We start from the raw sequence: 26688 nt of genomic DNA on the forward strand, positions 1-26688 counted from the left end.
CAAAAAATTAGTAAACAGCCTGCTGTTGCCTTAACTTGATCGGTCTATTGTGTGGGGATCTTCCTCTCCCTTTCTTCCCCTCCAGACTACCAATCACCAGTCGTTCCAGGGTACCCTCATTGCCACGCACAACGTGTCCAAAGAACTGAAGAATCCGTCGTTTACAGACATTGGGCAGAGTCAAGCCGTCCAAGTGTAGTTTCTGGTGAATGGACTCGTTGGTGCGTCTAGCTGTCCAAGATAGGTATTACTTACTAGGGAAGGCAGAAGAGATAGGTAGTATATGTTACCCAGCTAAGTTAGGATAGGCACTGCTTTTCTGCCTATATACGAAGGCACTCCCCTTCCCGTACCATATACGGGCAAATCTGGAAAGGCTTATTTTTGCCCATGTATGTTACGGGCAAATGTTTAAGGAAAGTAGAACCAATCACAGTTAAATTTTTTTAACATAGTTATATTTAAAGGATATTATGAAGACTTACCAAATATATGCACTGTGTGGTGTTAAATATGTACATATGTGTTTTATGTTTTAAATTAATAGAATTTGTTTCTTCCTTTGTCAAGCACTGGGATGAGCGTGTTTACAAGCTATTTTACAAGCGTGTTTACAAGTAAAATAAGACACAAATCACTCAATTCTCAAAATAACACTTTTGCCCTTTCTGATGTCTAGCATCAACACCCCATATTCCACAATCTAATAAAACAACTGTTTTACATTTTTTTGTGTTTATTTTCTAAAAAATATAAATAAAAACGATTTTTCGTTCCATTTTTCACTTCAGTACAGTACAATATAACACTAGAGTTTTAGTATATTATTATTACATAATTATTTTATTACAATATGAAACGTCAGGATCAGGGATTTATGCAAGATTGAAGATGTCGTTAGGTGTGGAAGACAATGGTATGCACATGTGAGGAAAATGGAACCATCCAGACTCCCCCACATCGCACTATACTGCCAACCCCATGGTAGAGGACTCCCGAGCAGACCACCAATGAGATGGATTGATAGCTGGGAATCGACATCGCAGGAGGCTGATCCCTCTTAAAAACAGGCCACAAGGACCACACCAAGAAGAAGATTATTACGTTTTATTGGCGAGTGAATTTACATAAATTTTTGGCCATATTTTCGAGTTTCTCACCTTATGTAAATATATTTAATATTCTATCACAATTACCAAAAATTTTACAGCTGTAGCTGGAGACCATTTTTGCTTATTATATTGCGGTATTTAAGGTTTACAGTGACATCTGTTGAAGTTTCATCAAAGCTTTATTATAAGAGTATAACTGTTGAGGTCCTCACCAAAAAGTTACATTTTCAATATTGCACAAAAAATCCTTTAAATGCAAATCTGTTCTGTTAACTGTATTCTATCGTAATTTAAATTAATGCTGTGACAAAACATGACCAATCCTGTGTTAAACCTATATGAAATAATCAAATCGCACCAAAATTTAACAATTTTACAAGCTAGAATTCCTGATTACTTAAAATCATTTATAATGGAAATGTAACGTTTCGGTGTGGACCTCCACAACTGGTACCTCATAGTAAAACATAGTTTTTTATTACATATTATTTGTGTAAATTACTTTTTTTTTTTAAAAAAAAGATAAATATTTGTGTTTTTATTATTTACACAAATATTTCAATTTCATACTATGTCTGTGAGCCTAAGCGGCTCATTATTAGAAATAGGTATCAAATTGTGGTAGAGTAGGTTCGAACAGAGAAACTCTGACGTAAGAGTCCGCGGCACTAATCACGGGACCACATGCTACTGCACATGTGTGTCTAGCTACGCTAGAACGGTCCTGCATGAGATGTGTTAAGATAATGTTTGCAGGAAACGCTTAAAAGTGTCTTTTACATACTGTTGGTAAAGGGCTGGAGACGCATATAAGCGTTCTGTTTGCTAACTTTTGGTAGAGCGCGAGAGATGCCAAAAAACATTGCACAGATTGGAATTGGATTTGATTAGTATACGACTCAAATTAGTATGCCCTCCGCCTCCGTAGTGTAATGGTAAGCACGCTCGGCTACCGTTCTGGAGGTCCCGAGTTTGATTCCCAGGGGGGGGCAAATAAATAAAATTGATTTTTTCACTCATTTATTCAATTATACCCTGGACTGGTACCTGAACGGAGGGCTGGCACCTTCCCTTCATGTGTTACCGAACAAGATAACACTGTGTTCATATGACGCAGTGCCCTATGCACCATTGGGGTGCGGATGAGGGTTTGAAGAAGAAGAATTAGTGTACTAATTAGGGTCGGGACTGATGTAAAAACCGTCTGACAACAATGTGTTAATAGAAGATGAGTCATTTTAAACGTATCGTCAGTAATTTGGTATGTTGGTGAATCAGTTAGGCTAGTGGAACTGAAGATTTAAAAGCCGGACCATGTCACAATATGTTTCCTGATGAATTGCAACAGTATAATTTATCACTTATGATAATATATTGTGTAAATTTAGACTTTTCCAAACGATCCTTCTGCGTGGAAGCCATGGTCGGGATGGGCATCATAGTTGACTACTTGTAGTTTCCCTTGCTTGTCGTAGAATCCATAATGGCCCTTCACATATCCGTCATTATCTCTTTCTTCATATCTGAACTGACGATTTTTGCTGCAATTTGGAAAAAAGAAACACGTTAGTGATCATTTTGACATCTCAATATCATCTATAGATGAAGATCAAATTAAGTCAGCAGCAGGCGCCTCCGTGGTTGAAGCGCTACGTGCAGCGCAGTCAAGGGATAATTGGAGAAGAGTCATTGCTTCTACTAAGGTCACAACTCTCAGTTATGACGAATAAGACGGAGAATAATATATTTGAAGAAGAATGTGGGTTCTAGGATGCTTAAGTGATCACTTTACACATGTGTAACATTCACCATTCTATCCATAATTGACAATCAAACTTTTCTAATTTTTGGAACTTTATAAAAGTATTGATGACTTTGTGGTATGGTAATAAAACACTCTCCTTATCATCCATTGTTTACTTTGTGTAATACCAAAAAAAAGTGGTATTACATAAAGTAAACAATGGATGGTAAGGAGAGTGTTCTACATATATCATTAATCGCATTACATGTGAGTTCTTTTATATCATGTTTTATAACATCATAATATTCCCGATGAGTAACTTTCATCACTCATTTTGGGACGTGGGATCAAGGTTCACAAGACTGAAAAACAAAGAAATAAAATATGGGGTAAAATATAAAATATAAAGCAATAAAAGGAACAGTAAATAGGCAAATAAAAAAATATAAGGTAAGAAACATGTTTAAAGGAAAAAATGAGAAAATATAACTAATCACCAACACAAATATCATTTATTTGTATAAAGTATTTTTTCAGCTCATTCATTTTGGATCCCTGATTATTGATTCCTGAAAATACCCAGACTTCCATATTCTTCTTCATCTATGTTACTACTTCTACTAAGATAAATGGTTGATAGACATCTCACGCTTTGATCGGCTATAACAACTGCGATGGGCATGTGATTTTACCAGCTCGCAACCAATGCACTAAATTTAGAGAGCGTGCCTTTGTTGTTGCGGAACAGAAGACGTGGAATGCTCTTCCGCCAGTGGTTAGAAATAGTGAGATGATCTTTAGAAACAAATTAAAAACACATTAGTTTGTTTAAATAATTTCCACTATCTTCCATTCCTCAATTCATTCACAGTGAAGCGTCCTTGAGGTAGTATTTTATGAAAATGGCGCTACATATATAAATTATCCAAATTTATTATTACTTTTTACTACCATTACTTGGTTTCTCTGCGGGGGTAGTCAGAGAGGATGGAAAGCCAAACTCTTCTGTCCTGACATACACTACTAACTTTCTTCACATCCATACATGCTTTCCGATTATTATTCATGAAACAAATGTCCACTGTGCAATATTACCCTTTCCCTGTATCATATCCAAACTTGTAGCTGTGCGGGCCGTGTTGGCCGTGCATCTGGAACTCTGTGCGGTCTCCGCCCGCTCCGTGGCCAACGTCGTCCAGTCCGGATGAGGAGTGCTGCTCCGGGGATTCAAAACCGTTATCTGGAAACATGATTACTTATTAGATATCAGTGTACAGTAAAACCTGGACTATCCCGACCTCTAATATCTATTTTTTTGACATCTCAACATAGATGAAGAAGTATATAGAAGTCTGGTTATTAACAGGGCTTAAGACCTGTCATAGGCTGGTTAAGTAATCACTTTACATACATTTTACATTCACCATTTTACCCCACACTACTAAACCACTACTACTTTAGTACTCCTACAGATATTATTAAATCTCATGACGCTTTATGTGTAATTTCACTGGAGCCGTCTATGGTTGGTTTGCGAAAGCTTTTATTTAGCAGAGACCCTTTTAATTGAAAGTATACAAGATCTTAAGTAATATAAGTGATTATAGTAGACATATAGATTATAGTAGATAGATAGTAATATTTATTCAATATGTATTATCCTGAGGACTTGTACCTGAAGCCGAGGGCTGATCACCTCTTCTTCATGTGTCAACAATCAAGATAATATTGCATTTATATGAAGCAAGGCCCTATGCACCATTGGGGTGCGGATGAGGGTTTGAAGAGGGTACAAGATTATATTAGGATTATTTTATTCCCGGCCAGATAAATAAAATTATATCGTTATTTTTCGTATTTTAAAAGATAAGCATTATATACCAGGATATTATACCACTTTTGAAATTTAGCTCCTGGTTTAAACACTTACCAATTCCTTGGTGGTAATTATTAAACCCGGATTCAGAGGCCACTGGTTCGCTGTTGGATCCGGACGCTCTCGCGACTGTCTTGTCTACAAATTGTTGCTGAAAAACAAAAAAACTGGTAAATAAACCAACGTTTCTCTTTTAAGAAAATGATAAACAGTTCTGAAATTTTTTTAGATCATCTAGTGAAATTTATCGACTTGTCTCAGAATCTCTTCTATTATGAGGCTTTAAGACAGGTTAGTAAGGCAGGTGCAATATTGTGGTGGGTAAGAAAAAAAATCTGGAAGAATAAGCACATGAATACTGAGAACAAAGTAAAAATATACAAGACATGTGTAAGACCGATTGCCACATATGGGACAGAGACCAGAGTAGACACAGCTAGAGCCAAATTTCTTCTAAGAACTTCAGAAATGAGGTCATTGAGGTGCATAAAAGGAAACACGTTAAGAGACTAAATAAGGAGCATGGAAATTGGGAAAATGTGTAGTACGAAGGATATAGTCAGATGGGGAAGTCAGCGAAGATGATGCTGGAATGCCCATTTCAATAGAAAACAAGAGAATAGACTGGCCCGAATTGTTCTTCAAGAGAACCCAGACTAAGGAAGACCACCTGTAAGACTTCCAAAGCAATAGCGTGAAAGCTAGCAGACCACGTCATAAGAGGCGGATAATATATAAATAAATTCCAGGAGTGATCAGGTCTTTAAGAACAGTGTCCGTCGATGGTTACTTAACATTGGAAGGGACAAGGTGGAAAGTGAATTAATTAAAGTCCAGGTGTAATTATCACATTGAAAAACCTTAAAACATAAATAATTTTTGTATCTCCTGTATGTTATGTTTATAATCTAATCATTAAAAAAAATATATAAATATTAAAAATTAAAAAAAAAATATATAAACTTTGTATTACCATGTTAGTATTCGGCTCAACACAGGCCATGCCTAAAGAGCCGTAATACGTATAATAAATGTGTATATGAAATGAATATGTATATTGTGAATGTATCTATGTATTATGAAAATAAATTAATAAATAAATAAAAAAAATAAAAAATAGATCAGAAGAACTATAAGAATGAAAAAGATGATGTAGTGATTCGTTTTACTAGATGACTCACATAGGAAAGTACCTCTCAGCAAAGCACACAAATCACAATTAACACCCTTCATGGAAACGTACAAAGAACTACAATATCTAAAACACGTTAAACAAAATCTAACACATAACTCTTTTGGTCAATAGAACTTTGATAATTATGCAATAAAGTTGTATGACCTGCGTCTATTATTCATAAAGTCATTCCAAAAAGAAACTTAGTATAAAGGTAAAGATTGACCGGAGCATTTCATCGTAATGTAACATGTTACAATGCGAGCATTTAGGCAGTCAGTACACCGAGCCGAGTGCTCCATCCATAGTTTCGGATGCTCGGTAATGCTTGCCACGAGCGATGTTACAATGTTATGTTATGTTACAACGAAATGCTCCGATCAGTCTCCACCTTAAAATAGGTATTTACAAATGGATACTGAAAATGGATACCAAATCCAGTGTTTAAGTATAATCAATTTGAGATATTGTCCCAATATCTTCTAGACATTTGATTGCTTCAAGGTAATTTTTATTTGTATTCATATCTGAGGATGCTTTTATTTTATGAAATCCTTTAGCAAATATTTTCTACTGACACTTTTGTTTTATCCAATATATTCTAGACATTAATATTTACCTGTTTTCTGTATTCCTCTTCCTTCTTAGCCTGAATCTTTTTTTGAGCTTCTTCAAACTTATGTCTTTGTTTATCAACCTCGTGTTTCCTCTGATTTTTCTTTTTTTCCTCATGTTCCTGCGATGCCTCAGGACTTAATACGAGTTTCAATGGATGTTTGGAAGCCTGTATTCCTTTATTTATCCTGGGGACATCCACATCTTCGACGAACTCATTTACCGGGATATTTTTTGCCAGTTTCTTTGAAGCGTGATCGTCCACGTTGGAATTATATTTTTTTGGGAAAAATTTGGTCGGTAGCTTTGTGGGTTTGATCGATTCGCTCTTTTCGACTTCAAGTGTATGGGATAATGTTGGGTAAGGAGTCTCTAATGACTTAGACGGGACATTGTAGATGTCCTGATTTTGGGATGTGTAAGGCAATTGCTGTGGGTTGGCATTGAAAGGAACAAACGGTTGAAACAGAGGAAGTTGAAGTTCCGCAGATGGTTTTGGTGGGTTCGCAAAGTTGGTCTTTGGAGCGCTGGGCAATGGGAGATCCAATTGTTTCGATAGGGGGTTTATAGGTATGAAAGAGTCTGCGTTTTGGATAGGTAGATACTTTGGTATATACACAACGGGTGCAGGATTATATGGTTTTCCGATGTATTCAGGGTTTGCGTATGGGTTTGGTTTGTTCTCGTAACTGGAGTACGATTCCAAAGCCTCAGGCCTTGGAGGAAGTAAGATGGAAGACGGAACTGGTGACAGGAAACTAGTGACAGTTGTCTTCGTTTCTTCGCTGACTTCTCTTGGCTCGGAAACATCGAATCCTTGAGGAGAGTAATCCGAGAAGTCTTGTCGTCCATTTCTGAAAATCGGCGCCTGCAGTATCCTTGCAAGTTGCTCCTGGTTGTATTGAACTCCGGTAGAATTGATCTTCTGGCTATCGTAATACTCTTGCGATGTCACAATTGAAGTGGCAGCCAAGAAAACCTGAAAAAACAAATAGCACATTATGTATGGATTTTATTTTATGATACATACATTATATGTCGTAGTCATACAGGAGAAAGTGACAAAGTGCATTTTGTACAAAACGTGATTATTGACTATTTGATATCTTACTAGCTTAATATTGCCCTGAAAAAATCCCAAAGCGATTTTAAACTCGGAAGTATAATATATTGACTTTTAATATATTAATATTGACTTGCTAAAGATGACTAACTGCATAGATCTTTATTTTCTTGCCAAGCAAAAGTGACTTAAATGGCCCTCCTGAACATTTCACCTTTTGTTAGTTGGTCACTTTCTCCTGTAGGACTACGATATATATGTTATATACTACCAGTGACTTCATATGCATTAGATGGTATCTTACATGATAAAAATAGTTAAGGACATTGGTACCATAAACCAAGCTAGGACACAAAATGCTGAACCCTTTTCTAGTGGAACGGAAGGTCTGTTGACGACAGTCAACAGTCTGACTAGTACTGAGGAGTTTTACGTTGTTTCCTCCCAGCAATGAGCAACTGCTGTGGAAGTTCCTGATTGGCCCATACTAGTTTATACCTCCTGTTCCCAACTTGGCTGGTTTTAAGTGATCACTTTACACGCATGTAACATTCACCAATTCTACCCATTATTGACAACCACGCTACTCAAATTCTTGGAAGTTCTAAATATATGAGCCAATTTTGAAGCATTATTCTTGAATCACTAGAAATTCACCGGAGACATTTATTGGTGAGATGAAAACAGATTTTGTGAACAAGGATTTGGACACACTCAAAATGTTGTAATTTACTTTATTTAATTTAAAGGTCAGGACTCGGAATAATCGGCGGGTATGTATGAAGATATATATTGTCCGCCTTCATAGCATAGTTGTTCGCGCGCTAGGCGACCATACTGGAGGTCCCAGGTTCGATTTCCAAGAGGGTCAAAATAAATATTAGTGATTTTTCAATCCAATATTTGTTTAATATGACCCTGGACTGGTACCTGAAGCGCAAGGCTGATCACCTTTCCTTCATGTAAGTAAACAAAAAAATTCATGAACATAAGGATAGAATAAGACTGCCGTTGTTGAAAAAAACCGAGTCACAAAATTGTTTAATGTACAAGGGTTTGAAAATGTAAGATAAGTTACCTGAATGTATGAAGAATGAAAAGAGTCTGAAAGAATTTAAAAATATTTTTTTTGTTTACCGCAAAAAGATGTAAATATAAAAATATGATGTTTTTTTTATATATATTTATATAATATAAGCTAATTAAATAAATAAATAATAAAATTATAAAAAAAAATAATTTAAAGATCAAGATAACACTGCTTCTATATGATGCATATAGTGCCCTATGCATCATTGGGTGCGGATATGGGTTAGAAGAAAAAGATGTATGAGGGAGATGCATGAATAGGCGAAGATTGTTGTCAAAGACGGCGTGATGTGTCGTTCTATTATCTCTGCCTAGCCCGGCGGAAAGCGGCGTGATGGTTATTTATTTATTACGAAAACCTCGCACGGATTTGCAAATAATAATAATTTTAATTGTAGCTAGATATATACAATTTAAATTGATATCGCCAGCAAACGTGCTTGGAAATTATTTATGCAAATTCCCATTAAAACGTGTCATTACATTTAATAACAATCGTAGCGAGTTTTATTTTATTTTTTGTATTTAAAAGAACTACATTATTTTATATAAATCTAGTATTTTTTTTAACACGCTATATTTATTTTTTATCATTGGTTTAATTTTGTTATAAAAAGGTTATATTTTAATTTTTCAACCAGACAGTTCTATATATAACTTTTTTTAAAACCCTTATCCGCACCCCAATGGTGCATAGGGCACTGCGTAATACAAACGCAGTGTTATCTTGATCGTTTACACATGAAGGAAAGGTGATCAGCCCTCCGCTTCAGGTACCAGTCCAGGGTAATTTCGAATAAATAGTACAGTGAAATAAATCACTTATATTTATTTTACCCCCCCTGGGAATCGAACCTGGGACCTCCAGAACGGTAGCCGAGCGTGCTGACCATTACACTACGGAGGCGAACTATAACATATAACATACCTATCTTATAATATAACATTTTGAGTGAATCCAAATATTTATTTCATCTCACCATAGATGTCTAATCTATTCTCTGAAATTCTAGTGTATTCAAGCATTTTGTTTCGAAATTGAGCCATATATATAGAAGTTACAAGAATTGGATTAGTGTTTTTGCCTAGAATTTTCACTCATGAATTACATGAAATTATAGTAACATTAAGCATAAAGAGTAAATCCACTCACAAGTAGGCATAGGCTATGAAACTTATAAAGTTGAAGCCTGAGTAGGGACATGATAAACGGTGTTGCATAAGCCGTAGCTAGATTTCAGAGTTACTTGGACGTTAGGTAATTTAAAAAAAAATGGAGTAGTATGGTTGTCAATCATGGGTAGAAAATTGGTGAATGTTACACGTGTGTAAAGTGATGATTTAAACCAGCCTATGACGGTCGTAAGCCCCGCAAATGTCCAGACTTCCATATTCTTCTTCATCTTTGTTGAGATGTCAAAAATAATATATATTTTACTAGTTGCGCTGTTCTTCTCCAAAAGAGACTTGTGCTTGGAGAGGGACCTAAACTCAATATTTATTTTTATATGTAGGTACTTAAAAGGCGGGATATTCGATAACCTACAACTTGATTTTTTTCCAACTCAGGTAACATTTAGAGCTGTTGTTTTTTTTACTTTAAACACCGTTTTTGTAGTTGTCGTTTGAAGTTGACGTATTCGCTACGCAATGCACAATAAAAACAACATTTAGGAGTTTTTAAATCATATTTTTTAAATCATGTTTTCATATGGAGTACGGAGTGCGTGGAAGTTTTTGGTAAGGGAACTATGAGTATTTCAATGTTTTAGAATTTAGTACATAAACCCTGATGATGGCAAGGTTCTTGTCGAAACCGGTTGAAAAAAATAAAGTGTACCAATAAAAACGTGGTTAAAAAAAAAGTTGTTTAAATTTATTAAGTCAATAAAATGCGCCACAAAGTATCTGCGAAAAACATTCAAAAAACCGTTTTTTTATTGAAAAAATAAGTTTTCCTTTGAAACAAATACTTATGTCTTCAAAATAATATATATTTCAAATAAATCAATCTCCTATTTAGAGACAAAAAGGGTAAATGACAATAAAAAAAGCTGTTTCCGTGTTTTGAAACCATACCGTGGCATGCATTACTCCATTACGGTTAAAGTAGCGAGCTACAAATTACCAAATAGTGATCAATCGATTATTTGCTACTGTCTCGTTTTTATTGGAGCAGATAAAGCAACACTTATTAAAAACATTGGCTAACGACATGTTTTGACACAAAAAAATAGCGAGCGAACGGTGCATTTCCTTTTAATACGTGCCAACTACGAGATAACTCGTAGATTGCGTTCTTTGCTAGGACGCCGACTACGGGTTATCTCGTACTATGTTTACATGCCATATTTTATTTATTTACTTCATGTACAGAAAATGAATAAGTACATAATAAAAATAAAACCCTTATCCGCACCCCAATGGTGCATAGGGCACTGCGTCATATAAACGCAGTGTTATCTTGATCGTTTACACATGAAGGAAAAGTGATCAGCCCTCCGCTTCAGGTACCAGTCCAGGGTAATATTGGATAAATATGACAGTGAAAAAATCACTTATATTTATTTTACCCCCCTTGGGAATCGAACCCGGGACCTCCAGAACGGTAGCCGAGCGTGCTGACCATTACACTACGGAGGCGGACAAAATAAGTACATAGGCGGGCTTATTGCTAAAAAGCAGTATCTTCCAACCAACCAAAAATAGACTAGTAATATTGATCAAAATGTTTGATACCATATATATGTAGCTGTTTGCAATCAGAGGGTAGATAGTACTTGAACATTCAAAAAAACATATGTTACAAATTAACATTAAAAAAACATAAATTACAAAAGATGATTATACGGAGGGCAAAGGAATAAGGGAGTTTAAGGAAGGAGGTAGAGGGAAAAACTAAGGGAGGAGGTTTGATGGACAGATAGGATTCTGTTTTGAATATTGAAAGCATTAACTTTGTGGATCATATTGATATATTATTTTGAGAAATAAAAAGACTTTGTTTTTTGATCCACTCACATTTTTATTAACCAACTAGTTTCGGCAACAACCTGTTGCCCTCTTCAGGGTTTAATTTATGACTAAATTTAGTTTTTATTTTTAGACTTTAGTCATAAATTAAACCCTGAAGAGGGCAACAGGTTGTTGCCGAAACTAGTTGGTTAATAAAAATGTGAGTGGATCAAAAAACAAAGTCTTTTTATTTCTCAAAATAATATAGTTAGGATTCTAATGAAAAATAGTAATTTTTAATAGATTTATATTATCCACTGACACTTCGTGATGGAATTGCATTTTAATATATTATTAGATTAAAACCAATATTTTTAGCTTTTCCACTTTATTTTTATTTGACCAGCGACCGGTTTCGTCGTTACCGACATCATCAGACTGGTCTGATGATGTCGGTAACGACGAAACCCGGTCGCTGGCCAAATAAAAATAAAGTGGAAAAGCTAAATATATTGGTTTTAATCCAATAATAAATAAATAGTAATGTAATGAGATGGTGCATTTTTGCATTGCTGTGGCGTTCTATTCTCTCTGCCTATCCCTGCGTGGTGATTAGACAGTTGGCTAGTTAGTTTTTATTGTAATAACATTCACAAAAACCTTTCTCCTCATAGTATTATTTAAAAAATAAAATGATTGAATATGAGTTAAAATTGCATGCTTAATTTAAATATAGTGGGTGGGTGAATTTCACATTTCACTCGTTTCTTTCACGCCTGATCGAGCGAATATATCATTAAATTCACGTAATACAAATAAACGAAATTGAAGTGAAATGAAAAGTCTCAGGTGAGTGCGCTTCCCGCGTCTTTGGTCGGGTTTACATCGAGCCAGTAGCTGGCTCCAAACGCGAGGCAAGTCAGTGCTGACCAGTGTGGCCATATATACAGATTTATCTGTATTGATACTGATTTTAGGCTGCCGTTACAGATGACAGATTGTACTCTTAGGTAGTACTTTTTGTTTCATACACATTTTTGGAATTGAACATAGTATATGATAAAACAGAAGAATGAAAATATGCATAGATTGGAGCATGATTAAAATTTGATAATTAGTACTGAAACGCTGGAAGGATTATTACTATCAAAACAACTACAAAGATCCATGCTTCAAACTAAAAATGGAAAAGAATTTGATTTCTAAAATAAGTAAAAATGTGTATAAAAATAAATTTTATATTTTGGGTTATTGATTCTATACAGATTTTATACAGATTTCTAGACTGTTTGATTCATATTTTTTGGTTTGGCATATGGCAACACTGGTGCCGACTTCGATTTCAAAGTCGTCTAAACCATTGTTCTGCTGCGTGTGTGCCGCGGCACACTGGTTTACCGCAGTGATTAGTTGGTGTGCCGCGGAAAAAAGTATAGTTTTGTGAAAATAACACGGTTGCTCCAAATTTTGATTGCCTGTGCTCAGTATTTTTTTTTCAATACATTACATATATAAGTCATATATATAATATTCCCGATGAGTAATTTCTATCTCTCATTTTGGGACATGGGATTAAGGTTAAAAAGACTGGAACACAAATAATGAAGTAGGTTACAAAAAAGATTTTTAAAAAATAATGAAAACTAATAATAACAAACAGGTATAATAAATAGGCATAGGAAGCATTTTTAAAAGAAATAAATGAGAAAAACATAAGGTAAGAAGCATATTTAAAATAAACAAATGAGAAAATATAAAAAAACATAAGGTAAAAACAAAATAAGAAAATATGACTAAACACTACATATATATTTTTCCATTAAGTATTTTTTCAGATCATTTATTTTGGATTTGGACCATGGAATAATCATGTGGGGAATTCGTGCTAAATCGGGACTTTGTTTTTCCCCAATTTGGGGAAATTGAACTAGATTTTTGGGGAATTCTGAAAATTGGCATTGACAACGCTGATAATAACAGTGCGAGTCAGTTCTCAGCGCCAGTGCTGGGGCCAGTAACTGGCTCGATGTAAACCTGCCTTTATTCTCGTTACTATATAATGATCTATAATGTCCGTGACTCGGACCACGGTCAAGGCGAGAGGCGTCGAGATAATAGACGTATATTTACGTCAATCTCAGATCCAAGGCGGTGTTATTATTGGCATCATGTTGACAATAAAACTTACAAAGGCATTATCTGAAAACTTTCACAATTGTTTGAAGCGTTGGAACGTGGTCAGGAAAACAGAAGTGAAATTTTCCAACTAACTAAATGTACAGATTATTATTTTTAATAGTTTAATTTGTAGAACTCCATTTTAATTTATGAATTAATTTTTAAATTAAACATAGATTTTTTTGGTCTTTGTATTTTATCAACAACAAAAAAAACACATAAAAATTAATATTGTAACCATTGTTTTTCCTAGTTTTAGCATTTTCAAACGAACGTCACAGTATTCATTTTTATGTGTTTTATAATAAAAAACAACTAAGTAGACTAAAAAAACTGTGTTTGATTTAAAAATTAATACATTTATTATTTTTGTATTTTTTTAGTTAGTCTTTAATTACGTTTCATACAAACAATTATAATCATTTTATTTACATCATGTAATTATCATAAATAGGACCAATTTTTTATTTAATTTTTTTGATAGATAAAGAAGAATATGGAAGTCTGGGCATTGACGGGACTTCCGACCGTCATAGGCTGGTTTAAGTGCTCACTTTACACACGTGTAACAATCACCAATTCTACCCATGATTGACAACCACAATATTCAAACTCTTGGAACTTCTAGATATATTGAATTATCTCGATACATAGTTCTTGAACTGGATAGACTTCACGAGAGGCATCTATGATGGGACGAGGCAAGCTTTTTATTAAGCAGAAACTGTTTCATTTGTATGTGAGGTCTGAATTCTGGATTATATTCACATACTTGAGGAACGCTATCGAGTCTGAGCATACCAGGGCTTACGACCTGGCTTATTTTGTTTTCTGGCTAGCATGTGAAAGGAATCTACCAGCATTGCATATATACAAGTTTAAAAAATAATGCAATATGGATGTTCAATAATGAGCAGATTGGTGAACGTTACACAGGTGTATAAAATGATCGTTTTTACGGCCTCCGTATTGTAATGGTTAGCGTGTTTAGCTATCATGCTGGAGGTCCTGGGTTCGATTCCCAGGGGGGGGGTGAAAATAAATTTTAGTGATGTCACACTCTAATATCACTGGCCAACAATGATTCTGTAACTGAAATTTTGATGACTGATTTGGACTTAGTTAATCGTTCTTATTCAAAGTCTATATGGTGACAAGCTTGTACTACATCAAGTTTTGATGTTACATACATATTATTGTTTGTGTGGACCCCATACGTTGAAACCGTAATAGTGGTTGGTATCTAGACATGTTTTAGCCTAAGGTCTAAGGGATTAAAAAAAAGTATCAATTATTATGGAGTAACAGTGGAAAAATATTAACTTATTAATATTGAATACGATAGCAATTATATGTATATATATATATATATATATATATATATATATATATATATATATATATATATATATATATATATATATATATATATATATATATATATATATATATATATATATATATATATATATATATATATATATATATACATATATATATATATATATATATATATATATATATATATATATATATATATATATATATATATATATATATATATATATATATATATATATATATATATATATATATATATATATGTACATAAATAATAAGATAAACTTTACTTAACTTTACTTTTTAATAGTCTAATCAAGCCAATTACAAAATAAAAGTTGTAAATTGTTGACCAGTGTATTTATTTAATATTACTCTGGATTGGTCAGTGAAACGCAGGAGCGATCACCTTACCTTCATATAAGGTCAAGAAAGCACTGCGTATTGATCTGCCCTATGCACCGCTGGGTGCGAATAAGGGTTAGAAGAAGAATAAAGTGAAATGCCAGGTCGGAAGCCCTGGGATGCCCAGACTTTTATCTTCTTTCATAAAAACGTTAGTTGTTTCATATCAAGTTGAGACACCTATAATATTGATATGTCATCGGTAGGGTGAATAATCCAGTGTCTATATTATTTTTTGACATCTCATCAAAGATGAAGAAGAATATGGAAGTCTGGGCATTCACGGGGCTGACAACCGTCATAGGCTGGTTTAAGTGATCACTTTACACACGTGTAACGTTCACCAATTCTACCCATTCTTGGAAGTTCTATATATATGAACCAATTTCGAAACGTTGTTCTTGAATCATTAGAACTTCACTAGAGACATCTATAGGAGAGATGAAGAGAAGCTTTTTATTGAGCAGAAACTCTTTTATTAGTATGTGAGGTCCTATCCTGGATTATAATCACCCACATGAGAAACGCCAGAATATATCACTTTCATTTTTATTATTTGAGCTTATAATTTTACCAGATACTTTATTTATAACATTTTGAGTATGTCCGAATACTTGTTCACAAAATCTGGATTATCTCCAATTACAGGAGTTGATTTTTTTTTTAAATGTTGTAAGTCCAGCGTCTGATCAAATAATAATGAAAATTCTAAAAAAATATTCTGTCAAATTACCTCATAAACTAAAAAGGCGTTATCTTTGCACTTTCTTTAATTCAGCGCTGTTGGACGTCGTTAGAGAGAAATGTTTTCTAACTGAGAAAAAATGGTAACGGTCGGTATTTCCTACTCAGTAAACCGGAAACAATGGATAAATTTAACGTAAATTATGTTTAAAGAATTGTAATAAAGATAAAACTTGATGGCTTTAATTATAAGGTACGTTAAACGTTACATCATAAGTTTAGTGTTGTGTAAGTATTTTTTTAAACTGCGTTTTGTGCCACTTACCCCAGTTACCCAGTTAGTTGGGAGGGTCCGATACCTTGCGGGAAACCCGCCTGGCACAGCGCGGGTGTAAACTGTGCACCTTCGAGTTAAGCTTAGACTATGATGTTCTCTGCGTTAATCTAACCATGATGTTTGTGTGAAAGCACTAAAATAAAGAATTGAATTACCCCAGTTACCATACATGTGTTATGTAGTTTTATATTAATACTGGTATTACCATTGGTATAAATCGTCTATTAAAATATATTATATAATTTATAAGTTTCGTCCGCCTCCGTAGTATAATGGTCAGCACGCTCGGCTACCGTTCTGGAGGTCCCGGGTTCGATTCCCAGGGGGGTCAAATAAATATAAGTGATTTTTTTCACTCTTATATCTATTCCATATTACCCTGGACTGGTACCTGAAGCAAAAAGCTGATCACCTTTTCTTCATGTGTTAACGATCAAGATAACACTGCGTTTATATGATGTAGTGTCCTATGCACCATCGGGGTGCGGATAAGGGTTTGAATGAATTTATAAGTTTCTTTAAGCAGAAAATATTCCTACATTTTGACATCTCAACATAGATGAAGAAGATGTGTCGGGTTGTGGTCCCGTGGTTAGTGTCGTGGACTCTTAAGTCAGAGTTTCTCGGTTCAAACCCACTCTACCACAATTTTATACATATTTCTCTGATAATGAGTAGCTTAGACTCACAGAAATAGTATGAAATAGAAATATTTTTGTAAATAATAAAAACACAAATATTTCTCTTAAAATAGAAAAATAAATAAAAAACAATATGGATATGACATTTTCATTTTATTCTCCATCTTTGTTGACATGTCAAAAATATAAATCTTTATTTGTTAAAAATTTCAAATTTCTAGTAGGGTTGGGTAAGGATAAGACTTAGTAGGCACTGGTCGTGTTTGTATATGGTACGCGAGTAATCCAGGGTAGGCACTGCTTTTCTGCCCACACGCAATGCACGCCTCTGGTAATATTATGTACATTTCTGTCTTTGTACGTAAAATATCCATGTTCGTTGGTTCAAAATCTTCAATCTCATAAAGTAATCGAGTGATTGCCTTGAAATCTTGACACAGCATTATATTCGAATAAGCGCATAGTTTAAAAAAATAACCAACCAACGCCAAACATTCTTCGCCTCTTCCACATTCATGCATTCTTTCATATATACTCGCCGATTATTTCCACTCCTGACCTGAGCGCTTTCAAACAGTTGAAATACTTGATCATGCCAACTTTTCTTCGGTCTTCCTCCGCTTTTTTTCCCAAATACATTTGCCTTGTAAATTTTGTTTTACCGTTCTTTCCTCACTCATTTGTTCTACATGTCGAAACCATCTCAAGACACCTTTCTTTATTTTGTCGATAATGCTTATCTGAGCCTTGTACCTCTTCCTTATATCACCATCCGAACATCTATCATATCGCTCACTCCTTTCAAGAACGTCATAAATCAAAAACTTGATTTTTCTGGAGAACGTTTTTAAAGTTTACAATGTGTAAAAAATAAATATCAAGGCACTTGTTGAACTTTTTACTGTGCAAGAGATCTTTTACGGTAAAACCTGAAGGTTTTTCTCCATTAAAAAAATATTTAGTACATTTAAAAAAATGATTAAACAATACATTTTCTTCAATATGCAAAAACAACAGTTTCTGTCCTGTAGCGGGTAAATATTAATTTTAAAATATGCCACTTTTGCTGGGATATAGTACATTTTCTGCGCATTCCGAAAACGTAGTCAACTGAAAATTGACGATATTTGATTTATGACGTTCTTGAAAGGAGTGAGCGATATATGGTTTTGCCGCACTGAGAGATCGCATTCCGACTGCATTTAGTCTACTTTCATCTTTCTTGTGCTAACTCCATGCTTCACCATATTTAAGGATTATTTATGTGTAAAAGAAGGTATGCAGTTGACAAAAATCGATGAGGCAATAGGACATAAAGATCAATCAGATATAGTGGTGTCTTATTAAGAAAATATGACAAGTCAAATAAGACGAATAAAAGAGCTATGTCACCTAATCTTGATTGATATGAGATATTGAATCCATTATATCTACTGTATAGTATTGTTTTTAAGGATCAACCTCATTCATTTATTATTAACTACACATATTCACTTTAATTTTTAAGATATATAAACTAAATATGCTTTAAATCCTTGTATATAATAGGCAAGTAGAATTTTCTCAGGCAACTAATAAATATTATAAAAAGGGTTGTTATCAGATCTTCTTTGCATACTACTAGTTTTATAGGTTTTTATTTGCTATACCTGATTTCAGTACACCATTCATTCTATTCCTAGCATTCACTCTCTTTTCGACAACTCTTTGTTTCACTTCCAGACGGAAGTGAAACATAGAGGTGTTCCACCCCTAATGTATATTAGGGGTGAAACCTTAATTAATTGATTCATCCCTGTGAGGACGTATCCGACTTTGAATCCGTAATATTTCATAAGGAACTGTCACGAGAGGTGGTATCATACATGATAAAAATAGTAAAGAACATTGGTAACATAAACCAAGCTAGGACACAAAATGCCGAACCCTCTTCTAGTGGAACGGAAGGTCTGTTGACGACAGTGAATAGTCTGGCTTCTCCTGAGGAGTTTTACGTGGTTTACTGAGCAAATGAGCAAATGCTGACAAGTTCCTGATTGGCCCACACTTGATTATCCCTCCTGTTCCCAACACAGATTAAAAAAAACATCTTTTTAATATACTAGTTCTAATCAGGGCATTTTTTCCCATGTAACGCGGTGAAACGGCGTTCCGGCACCATTTTTACGGTTTTTTTGTTGTTTAAATTTTTTTAAATCAATTAAATGAAACAATGTTTGTGCTTACGTAATTATAATCTATATTTATATAATATTTCAAAATTATAAAATATTGTAATGAATATTTAAATGATATTTGAATATCTTTACATTAATTCCAGGACCTTTATGTTTTTTTTTAAAAAACTCTGGTTCTAATTAAATGGATTTTGTTTCTTCTAAGAATCAAAAATACTATAAACATTGTACATAATAAGTGAGGTAAATAATAAATGCAACTTCCATCTATAAAACAAAAACTAACTCACCAAGCTTCCAAGGAACGTCATTATATATATATTTTTCGCACTGTAGTACACTTCCTTTCACCCCAGCTACCGACTCACTATAAAGTAAAAACCGGGGCTAGTTGTTACTGCGATTCGACCGATGGGGTCTGCACTATACTTTGTCGATTCGGTCGACAACCGAAACGCGCGAACTTGACGGTATCTGCCTTAACAATGGCGGTCCACGAGACGGGTAGCCATTTATATGGAAGGTAATTGTAACTATTGATGGCTGTGAATGATGACCGCTGCCTCACGGGAGTACCTGGCTGTGAAATATATTATTATACATGTATTTCATCGTATACATAATTACAAATTACAAAAATCTGCCTTTACGGAGTTTTCCCGCGCCGAGGGTGCATTCAACAAAACCATAGATGTCTTTCAAGATATCGCTCACTCCTTTCAACAACATCATATATCAAAAAAACTTGATTTTTCAGGAGATCGTTTTTAATGTTTAAGAATATAGTAAAATGTATTGAAAATAAATATAAAGCCACTTGTTGAACTTTTACTGTGCAACATATCTTTTTAGGTAAAACCTGAAGGTTTTTTCTCCATTTGAAAAATATTTAGTACATTTAAAAAATTATTAAACAATACCTTTTCTTCAAAATGCAAAAACAACACTTTCTGCCCTGTAGCGGGTAAATATTAAGTTAAAAATATGCCGCTTTTGCTGGGATATAGTACATTTTCTGGGCATTCTGAAAACATGCACAACTAAAAATTGACGATTTTTGATATATGACGTTGTTGAAAGGAATGAGCGATATGTGACATACATATATGTATAAATGTAGGATTGGAACATAAATAAAAGAATTAATCTCTTATAAATAAATAGTTTATTTCTAAGAAAATTGTTTATATAATCAAATACGTCATGGCCGAATGATGCGATCTCTTTCAGATCTACCCACTACGCGAATATTGATTGCTAAGACAGATAGGTGTGGAGCTTCTTTTCTCTCTGCCTATCCTTGCGGGGACGCCGTATGCTAGTTTGTAAGGAATATTGATGGCTTTAAATGATGCCTGCTGCCTGACTGCAAAATACATTAGTATATATCTTTATAAAACGTATTTATTAAACGCAAGTTGTTTGCAAATCACATTCTCTATTCCTTGTTTGTATTATGAAAAATAAATAAATAAATAAATTTGTTTAGTATTATTATGAACAACCTGTTGGGTTGTTGATTCAATAAAAAATAATAATAAACTATTCAATAAAAAATAATAATATAAAGTATTGATCTCGTACATTTATATAAGGAAAAACAGGTTTTATTGCGATTTTTTCCTCAATACCTAGAGCATCACAAAAGGCACCTACACGACCTCCAAGATCAATTGGAAATGCCCAGATTTTGTTTTGTACTTGGATAACATTTTTGATTGCTTGGGACATTTCGAAGTCAAATTATTATTCAGATATTAGAAATAAATAATCCAAATATGACTTGACTCTGGCCAATATCTGTACCCGACGGATTCTCCAGTTCTTTGGACACGTTGTGATCGGTAGCCTGGAGGGAAAGAGAGGGAGAGGAAGATCCCCACACGATGGACCGATCAAATTAAGGCAGCAGCAGGCACCTCAGTGGTTGGAGCGCTACGTGCAGCGCAGTTAAGGGATAACTGGAGAAGAGTCATTGCTTCTGCAAGGGTCACAGCCCTCAGCAATGAGGATGCGTCTTAACGCAGAAGAATCCAAATATTATATAAAAACTAAAAAACTAAGTAACTATCATGCCGCTTCCCTGTTGGGGTAGGCAGAGAGAATACAATGCCACACCAATCTGTCTTTTTAAATAATCTTCAATTCTGTTTTGAATATTGAAAGCATTAACTTTGTGGATCATCTTGATATATTATTTCGAGAAATAAAAATACTTTGTGTTCTGATCCACTCACATTTTTATTTAACCAACTCAACTCAACAAACTTTTTATTTAAGAAAGTAATAAATGTAACCCTGAAGAGGGCAACAGGTTGTTGCCGAAACTAGTTGGTTAAATTAAAATGTGAGTGGATCAGAACACAAAGTATTTTTATTTCTCGAAATCTTCAATTCATTTGTTTAATGATTTGGCGTTGAATTTGTAGAACTCCATTTTAATTTATGTATGAATTTTTAAATCAAACATAGATTTTTAGAATCTACCATGTTGTATTTTATTAACAAAAACACATGAAAAATTCATATTGTGACAATTGTTTCGCCTAGTTATGGCATTTTCAAACTAAAGCCATAACTAGGCGAAACAATTGTCATAATATTAATTTTTTATGTGTTTTTGTTAAAAAAATACAACTTTGTAGACTGAAAAAATCTGTGTTTGATTTAAAAATAAATACATAAATCTTCGGTTCTTCCACATTCATGCACTTCCTCATACATTCCCACTGATTATTCCAAATCCTGATCTGACCACTTTCAAGTTTTTGACATACTTGATAATGCCTTGGCCTTCTTCAGCTTCTATTACCAATTCCATACGCCTGATAAATTTGTTTTATTGTTTTTTTAGTCATTCGGTTCACATGGCCAAACATCTCAACACACCTTCTTTTATTTAATCGATAGTGCTTTTTTTTAAAGAAAGAGAAATATGTTTTTTTATTATTTACACAAATATTTCAACTTCATACTATTTCTGTGAGCCTAAGCGGCTCATTATTAGAAATAGGTATCAAATTGTGGTAGAGTGGGTTAGAGCCGAGAAACTCTGACTTGAAGAGTCCGCGACACTAACCACGGGACCACAACCCGACAAGCTTATGTCAGCCTTGCATCCTTTCTTATATCACCATTCAAACATCTATCTTACATCGATTTGTCGCACTGAGAGATCGCATATCGACTGCATTCTACCACTGATCCTCGATCCTCCTTTTACCAACTCCATGCTTTACTTTTGTACATTACGGTTAGAAATCGGGATATATCAAAAAACATATTGAGATATTTCATACAAACATTTCTTGTATATTACCTTTTCCACATTTCGCTCACTCCTTTCAAGAACGTCATAAATCAAAAATCGTCAATTTTCTGTTGTGCATGTTTTCGGAATGCCCAGAAAATGTACTATATCCCAGCAAAAAACGCATATTTTTAACTTAATATTTACCCGCTACAGGGCAGAAATTGTTATTTTGCATTTTGAAGAAAAGGTATTGTTTAATTATTTTATTATTTTATTTTATAACGGAGAAACAACCTTCAGGTTTTACCTAAAAAGATCTGCTGCACTATAAAAAGTTCAATTAGTGGCTTGATATTTATTTTTAATACATTGTATCATATTTTTAAACTTTAAAAAATGTTCCCATGAAAAATCAAGTTTTTTGATTTGTGACGTTCTTGAAAGGAGTGAGCGATTTATCACTTTACAATATCGTTTATATGAAGGAAGATGGAAGCCTGAGGAATTATCAAACGCCAGGTCGTAAGCCCTGGAAGTGTTTCGATGTTTCATTTTTGACATCTCAACATAAATGAAGAAGAATATGGAAGCCTGGTAATCATGAACTGGTTTAGTGATCACTTTACGCAAGTGTAACATTCACCATTCCACTCATGATTGACAATTGAATGTATGTCATACATATAGGAGTATAATCAATCCATCTCATGACGTTCCATGATTGAGTTCACAACAGCCATCTATGATTGGATTGCTATTAGTATAAGATCTGAACCCATTTTACATGGTGGGAAACGCCTGAAATGATTGTTAACAAGTATTTGGACACACTCAAAATGTTGTTTATAGATGTTTCATCTCAAGGAGAGACACCTATGATATCAATATATCATCCATAGGGTGAAAAATAAATTGCCTTAAATAAAAAATATATAAAGATAAATTAAAAAGAATTCCAGCGCTTTCAATACTGTGTTAGACGTAATCAATCATTCTCATGATGTGTTATTATTGGCTAATAAATTAAAATGAAAAATCACAAGACTAAAGGTAACATTCTTATTGAAATCTGTAGAGAACTAAGGGAGATAACTAAGGTTTAAACTTTAGCTATTTTAATAAAACGAAAAACGGACAATTCAAATTTTACGTCATCGGGTGTGTTATGGGGCGTATCCCTTTATGTAGCTGATTTATAGAGCTGTAATAGTAGTAGTGTGGATTCCTTTCTGTGACGTAATTCGTTACCAACTTACGAAAACAACGTGTTTACGAAGCGATGAAAGAAAATGATGAATGAAAATATTGATTATATCGGCTGCTACAAACACAAAACGTATCTCACACAATCCTTTATAGGTTGAGTAAGTTAAATCAGATATTCCTCCCAAGTGATAAAACCCTATTCTTGGTTTCAATTTATGCGAATGTTTTAAAGGAATCTTAATGTATTTTGAAACCACTTGAAACATTTTGTCGCTAACGCGTGGGAATAAAGTTTTCCTTCATACGTAAATGTGAAATTGAAAGAAACGATCGATTTATTACGGCCGGGGTTTCGTTTCGGCTAACTCAGTGGTCCCCAACCCTCGGGCCGCGAATATGTAGGTCTTACTTAAAAATCAAAATTACGTTTTAAAAATCAACCATATCCAAAAAAATATGATAACATGTAATGCTTGTTCACTTGTTCATAAATCTCTTTCTTTATCCAATTAGGAGTTATTTTACATTTTTGATATCTCAACATAGATGAAGAAGAATATGGAAGTCTGGGTATTTACTGGGTTACAATAGTAAAATTTTGAAAACCTAGTATAGTAGTAATCATGGGTAGAGTGGTGAATGTTACATGTGTGTCCATACACTAAAAACCAGCCTATGGACGGGTCGTTAGCCCTGTTTTTCAAATATGTTCAGATGCCAAAATGTGAATATACCTAATTCCAGATTTGTGAACAAGGATTTAGACACACAAAAATGTTGTGAATATCACATATTTTCAGTAAATCAGCATAAATATTAACATATTATTTTCCTTCATGTTATTTTTCATCTATGTTGAGAATGGTGTAAAAATTGGGGAATGTTACTCGTATGTAAAGTGATCACTTAACCAAGCCTATGGCAGGTCGGAAGCTCTGTAAACACACCGACTTCCATATTATTGTTCATCAATGTTGAGAGGTCAAACAAATGTATAAAATATTAAAAATCAACGTCCCCCAGCGGGCCGCTTGAAAATTATGAAACTTCGACAGGGGGGCTTCGATAAAAAGGTTGAGTACCACTGGACCTGACTAGCATCCATACCCGAACGTCCAGTACCTACCCAGCGGCGATCCGAGCTCCGCATTACCTCACCGCTCGCCACTGTGCCCACCGAACCGTGCTGCTGTTTGCTATCCACTCGTATCGCCACTGGAAAAACGGCGATACGCCTTTTTGGCTTATTGCACATGTAAGTTTTGCTAAGCAAAAAGCGTTACGTTGACATAATTGGCTTTTTCTCTTGCTATTTTAATCGAATCCGACATCTATTATGACACAAACTCATTTACTTGTGGAGACCTTGTGTTTTCTTTAAAGTCTTAATAAATTAACGCAATTTTTATAAATAAATTGGAAACTGTTGTGAAGAAATCCGGATACAGGTTTGATTTGAGTACCTTTCCAGTCTGTCTCCTTAGTGGTTAGGACTTTGGCTACAATACTGCAGGCCCTGGGTTCGATTCCCAGGGGGGGTCAAACTAAATGCGTATAAGTAAGTCTTTTTTACTCCACCAATATAAAATTGCAACTTAATTATCTTTAAACCCAGATAATTTTTGACGTCATTGTATTTTTTGGTTAAAATACCGTTTTTGTATTGAAACAAGTTTTTCTCCGGAAAAAAATGGTTTTGAAAAAAAAAAAGAGTTATTGAAAGGTAAGGGAGTAAAGTTATGGTTAGTCTGCCTCTGTGATGTAATGGTTAGAGCGTTTACCTACCGTGCTGGAGGTCTTGGGTTCGATTTCCAGGGGGGGGGGTAAAAAAATATTTATGATTTTACACTCTAATATTTATTTAATATTACCTTGAACTAGCCCTCCAAAGTGCAGGAGTGATAATTTCGCCTTCATGTAAGTAGCGATCAAGATAACTCTGCGTCAATACTATTCAGTGCCCTATGCACCATTGGGTGAGAATAATAGCAAGAAAAAGAAAGGAGTTAAAAATTAATGAAAATAATATTTTTTCAATATATTACATATTCTTAAAAAAAAAGTCAATTTTCAACATTTCTTTTTAATCGTGCACAAAGATACGTCCGGCTTCTAGCGCAGCCGATCGCACTCCGAATCATCCAGATTGTGAGTTCCCCCTTATGGCGATATTCGTAAACACAGAATTCGTTCCACCGGAGAGGTCACATGTCTGTTCACGCCCGATTTTTTTAAAGAATGTAAATTGGGTATTTTTGTTACAGTTTTTTTTAATAATATACATATATTCATACATCTATAAAAAAATATCTCCTTACCTTTCAGTAACTCTTTTCTTTTCAAAATCATATAATTATTTCGATGAAAAACTTATTTTTCAGTACAAAAATAGTGTTTTAAGAAAAAATTCAATTGTTACGTTTAATGTTTAAGAAAAATTAAGTTGCGACTTGACGAATACTGGGCGTTAATTCGTTAATTTCCGTGTGTATCAATACACAGGTAGAAGTCACAAAGAAACAGACCACTAGGAAGCTGCCTAGAGCCTAGAGAATGATTTAGACGAGTCGTGTGTTTTGACCCTCACTCTGTGTATAATATAATAACTACAAAACAAAGGGAATCCATCACCCATGACACTTATCTAGGACTAAAGGTCACCCAGCGAACCGGCTCTAGCTGGAGTTGAATCGAATCAGCAGTGTTCATCATCGATAAATTGCTAATTAGGTATTCTCGTGAGAAGAAATACCTCGTAAATAACTCTGTATTAGGCTCAAAATGAAATTACTACCATGTTATGCAGGAATCATAATATTTCATATTGATTTAATACTG

General features: G+C 34.3%; 1 protein-coding gene across 1 annotated transcript; it reads right to left on the bottom strand.

Moving 5' to 3' along the window:
- Positions 1–781: 781 nt before the first annotated feature.
- On the bottom strand, positions 782–19778 carry LOC148313383 (uncharacterized). The gene is made up of 5 exons (XM_088263716.1): positions 19682–19778; positions 6526–7500; positions 4787–4883; positions 3952–4096; positions 782–2653 (listed from the first exon to the last, which is right to left on the bottom strand). Exons 1-5 carry the CDS (start codon positions 19700–19702, stop codon positions 2497–2499), a joined length of 1395 nt encoding a protein of 464 aa, XP_088119842.1. The 5' UTR covers positions 19703–19778; the 3' UTR covers positions 782–2496.
- Between the last annotated feature and the right edge of the window lie 6910 nt (positions 19779–26688).

This window comes from Brachycentrus maculatus, unplaced genomic scaffold (assembly GCF_059751285.1).
Source record: "Brachycentrus maculatus isolate JH-2025_06_01 unplaced genomic scaffold, ASM5975128v1 h1tg000013l, whole genome shotgun sequence".
In the NCBI taxonomy this organism is placed as follows: domain Eukaryota; kingdom Metazoa; phylum Arthropoda; class Insecta; order Trichoptera; family Brachycentridae; genus Brachycentrus; species Brachycentrus maculatus.

What these genes read in the sequence shown, in the direction of transcription:
- LOC148313383 (XM_088263716.1), bottom strand. Translation starts at nt 19,702, where the DNA reads ATGACGTTCCTTGGAAGCTTG. An exon ending in TGACGTTCCTTGGAAGCTTG is followed by an intron (nt 7,501 to 19,681) that starts GTGAGTTAGTTT and finishes TTGTTTTTTCAG; the next exon opens with GTTTTCTTGGCTGCCACTTC. An exon ending in TAATTACCACCAAGGAATTG is followed by an intron (nt 4,097 to 4,786) that starts GTAAGTGTTTAA and finishes TCATGTTTCCAG; the next exon opens with ATAACGGTTTTGAATCCCCG.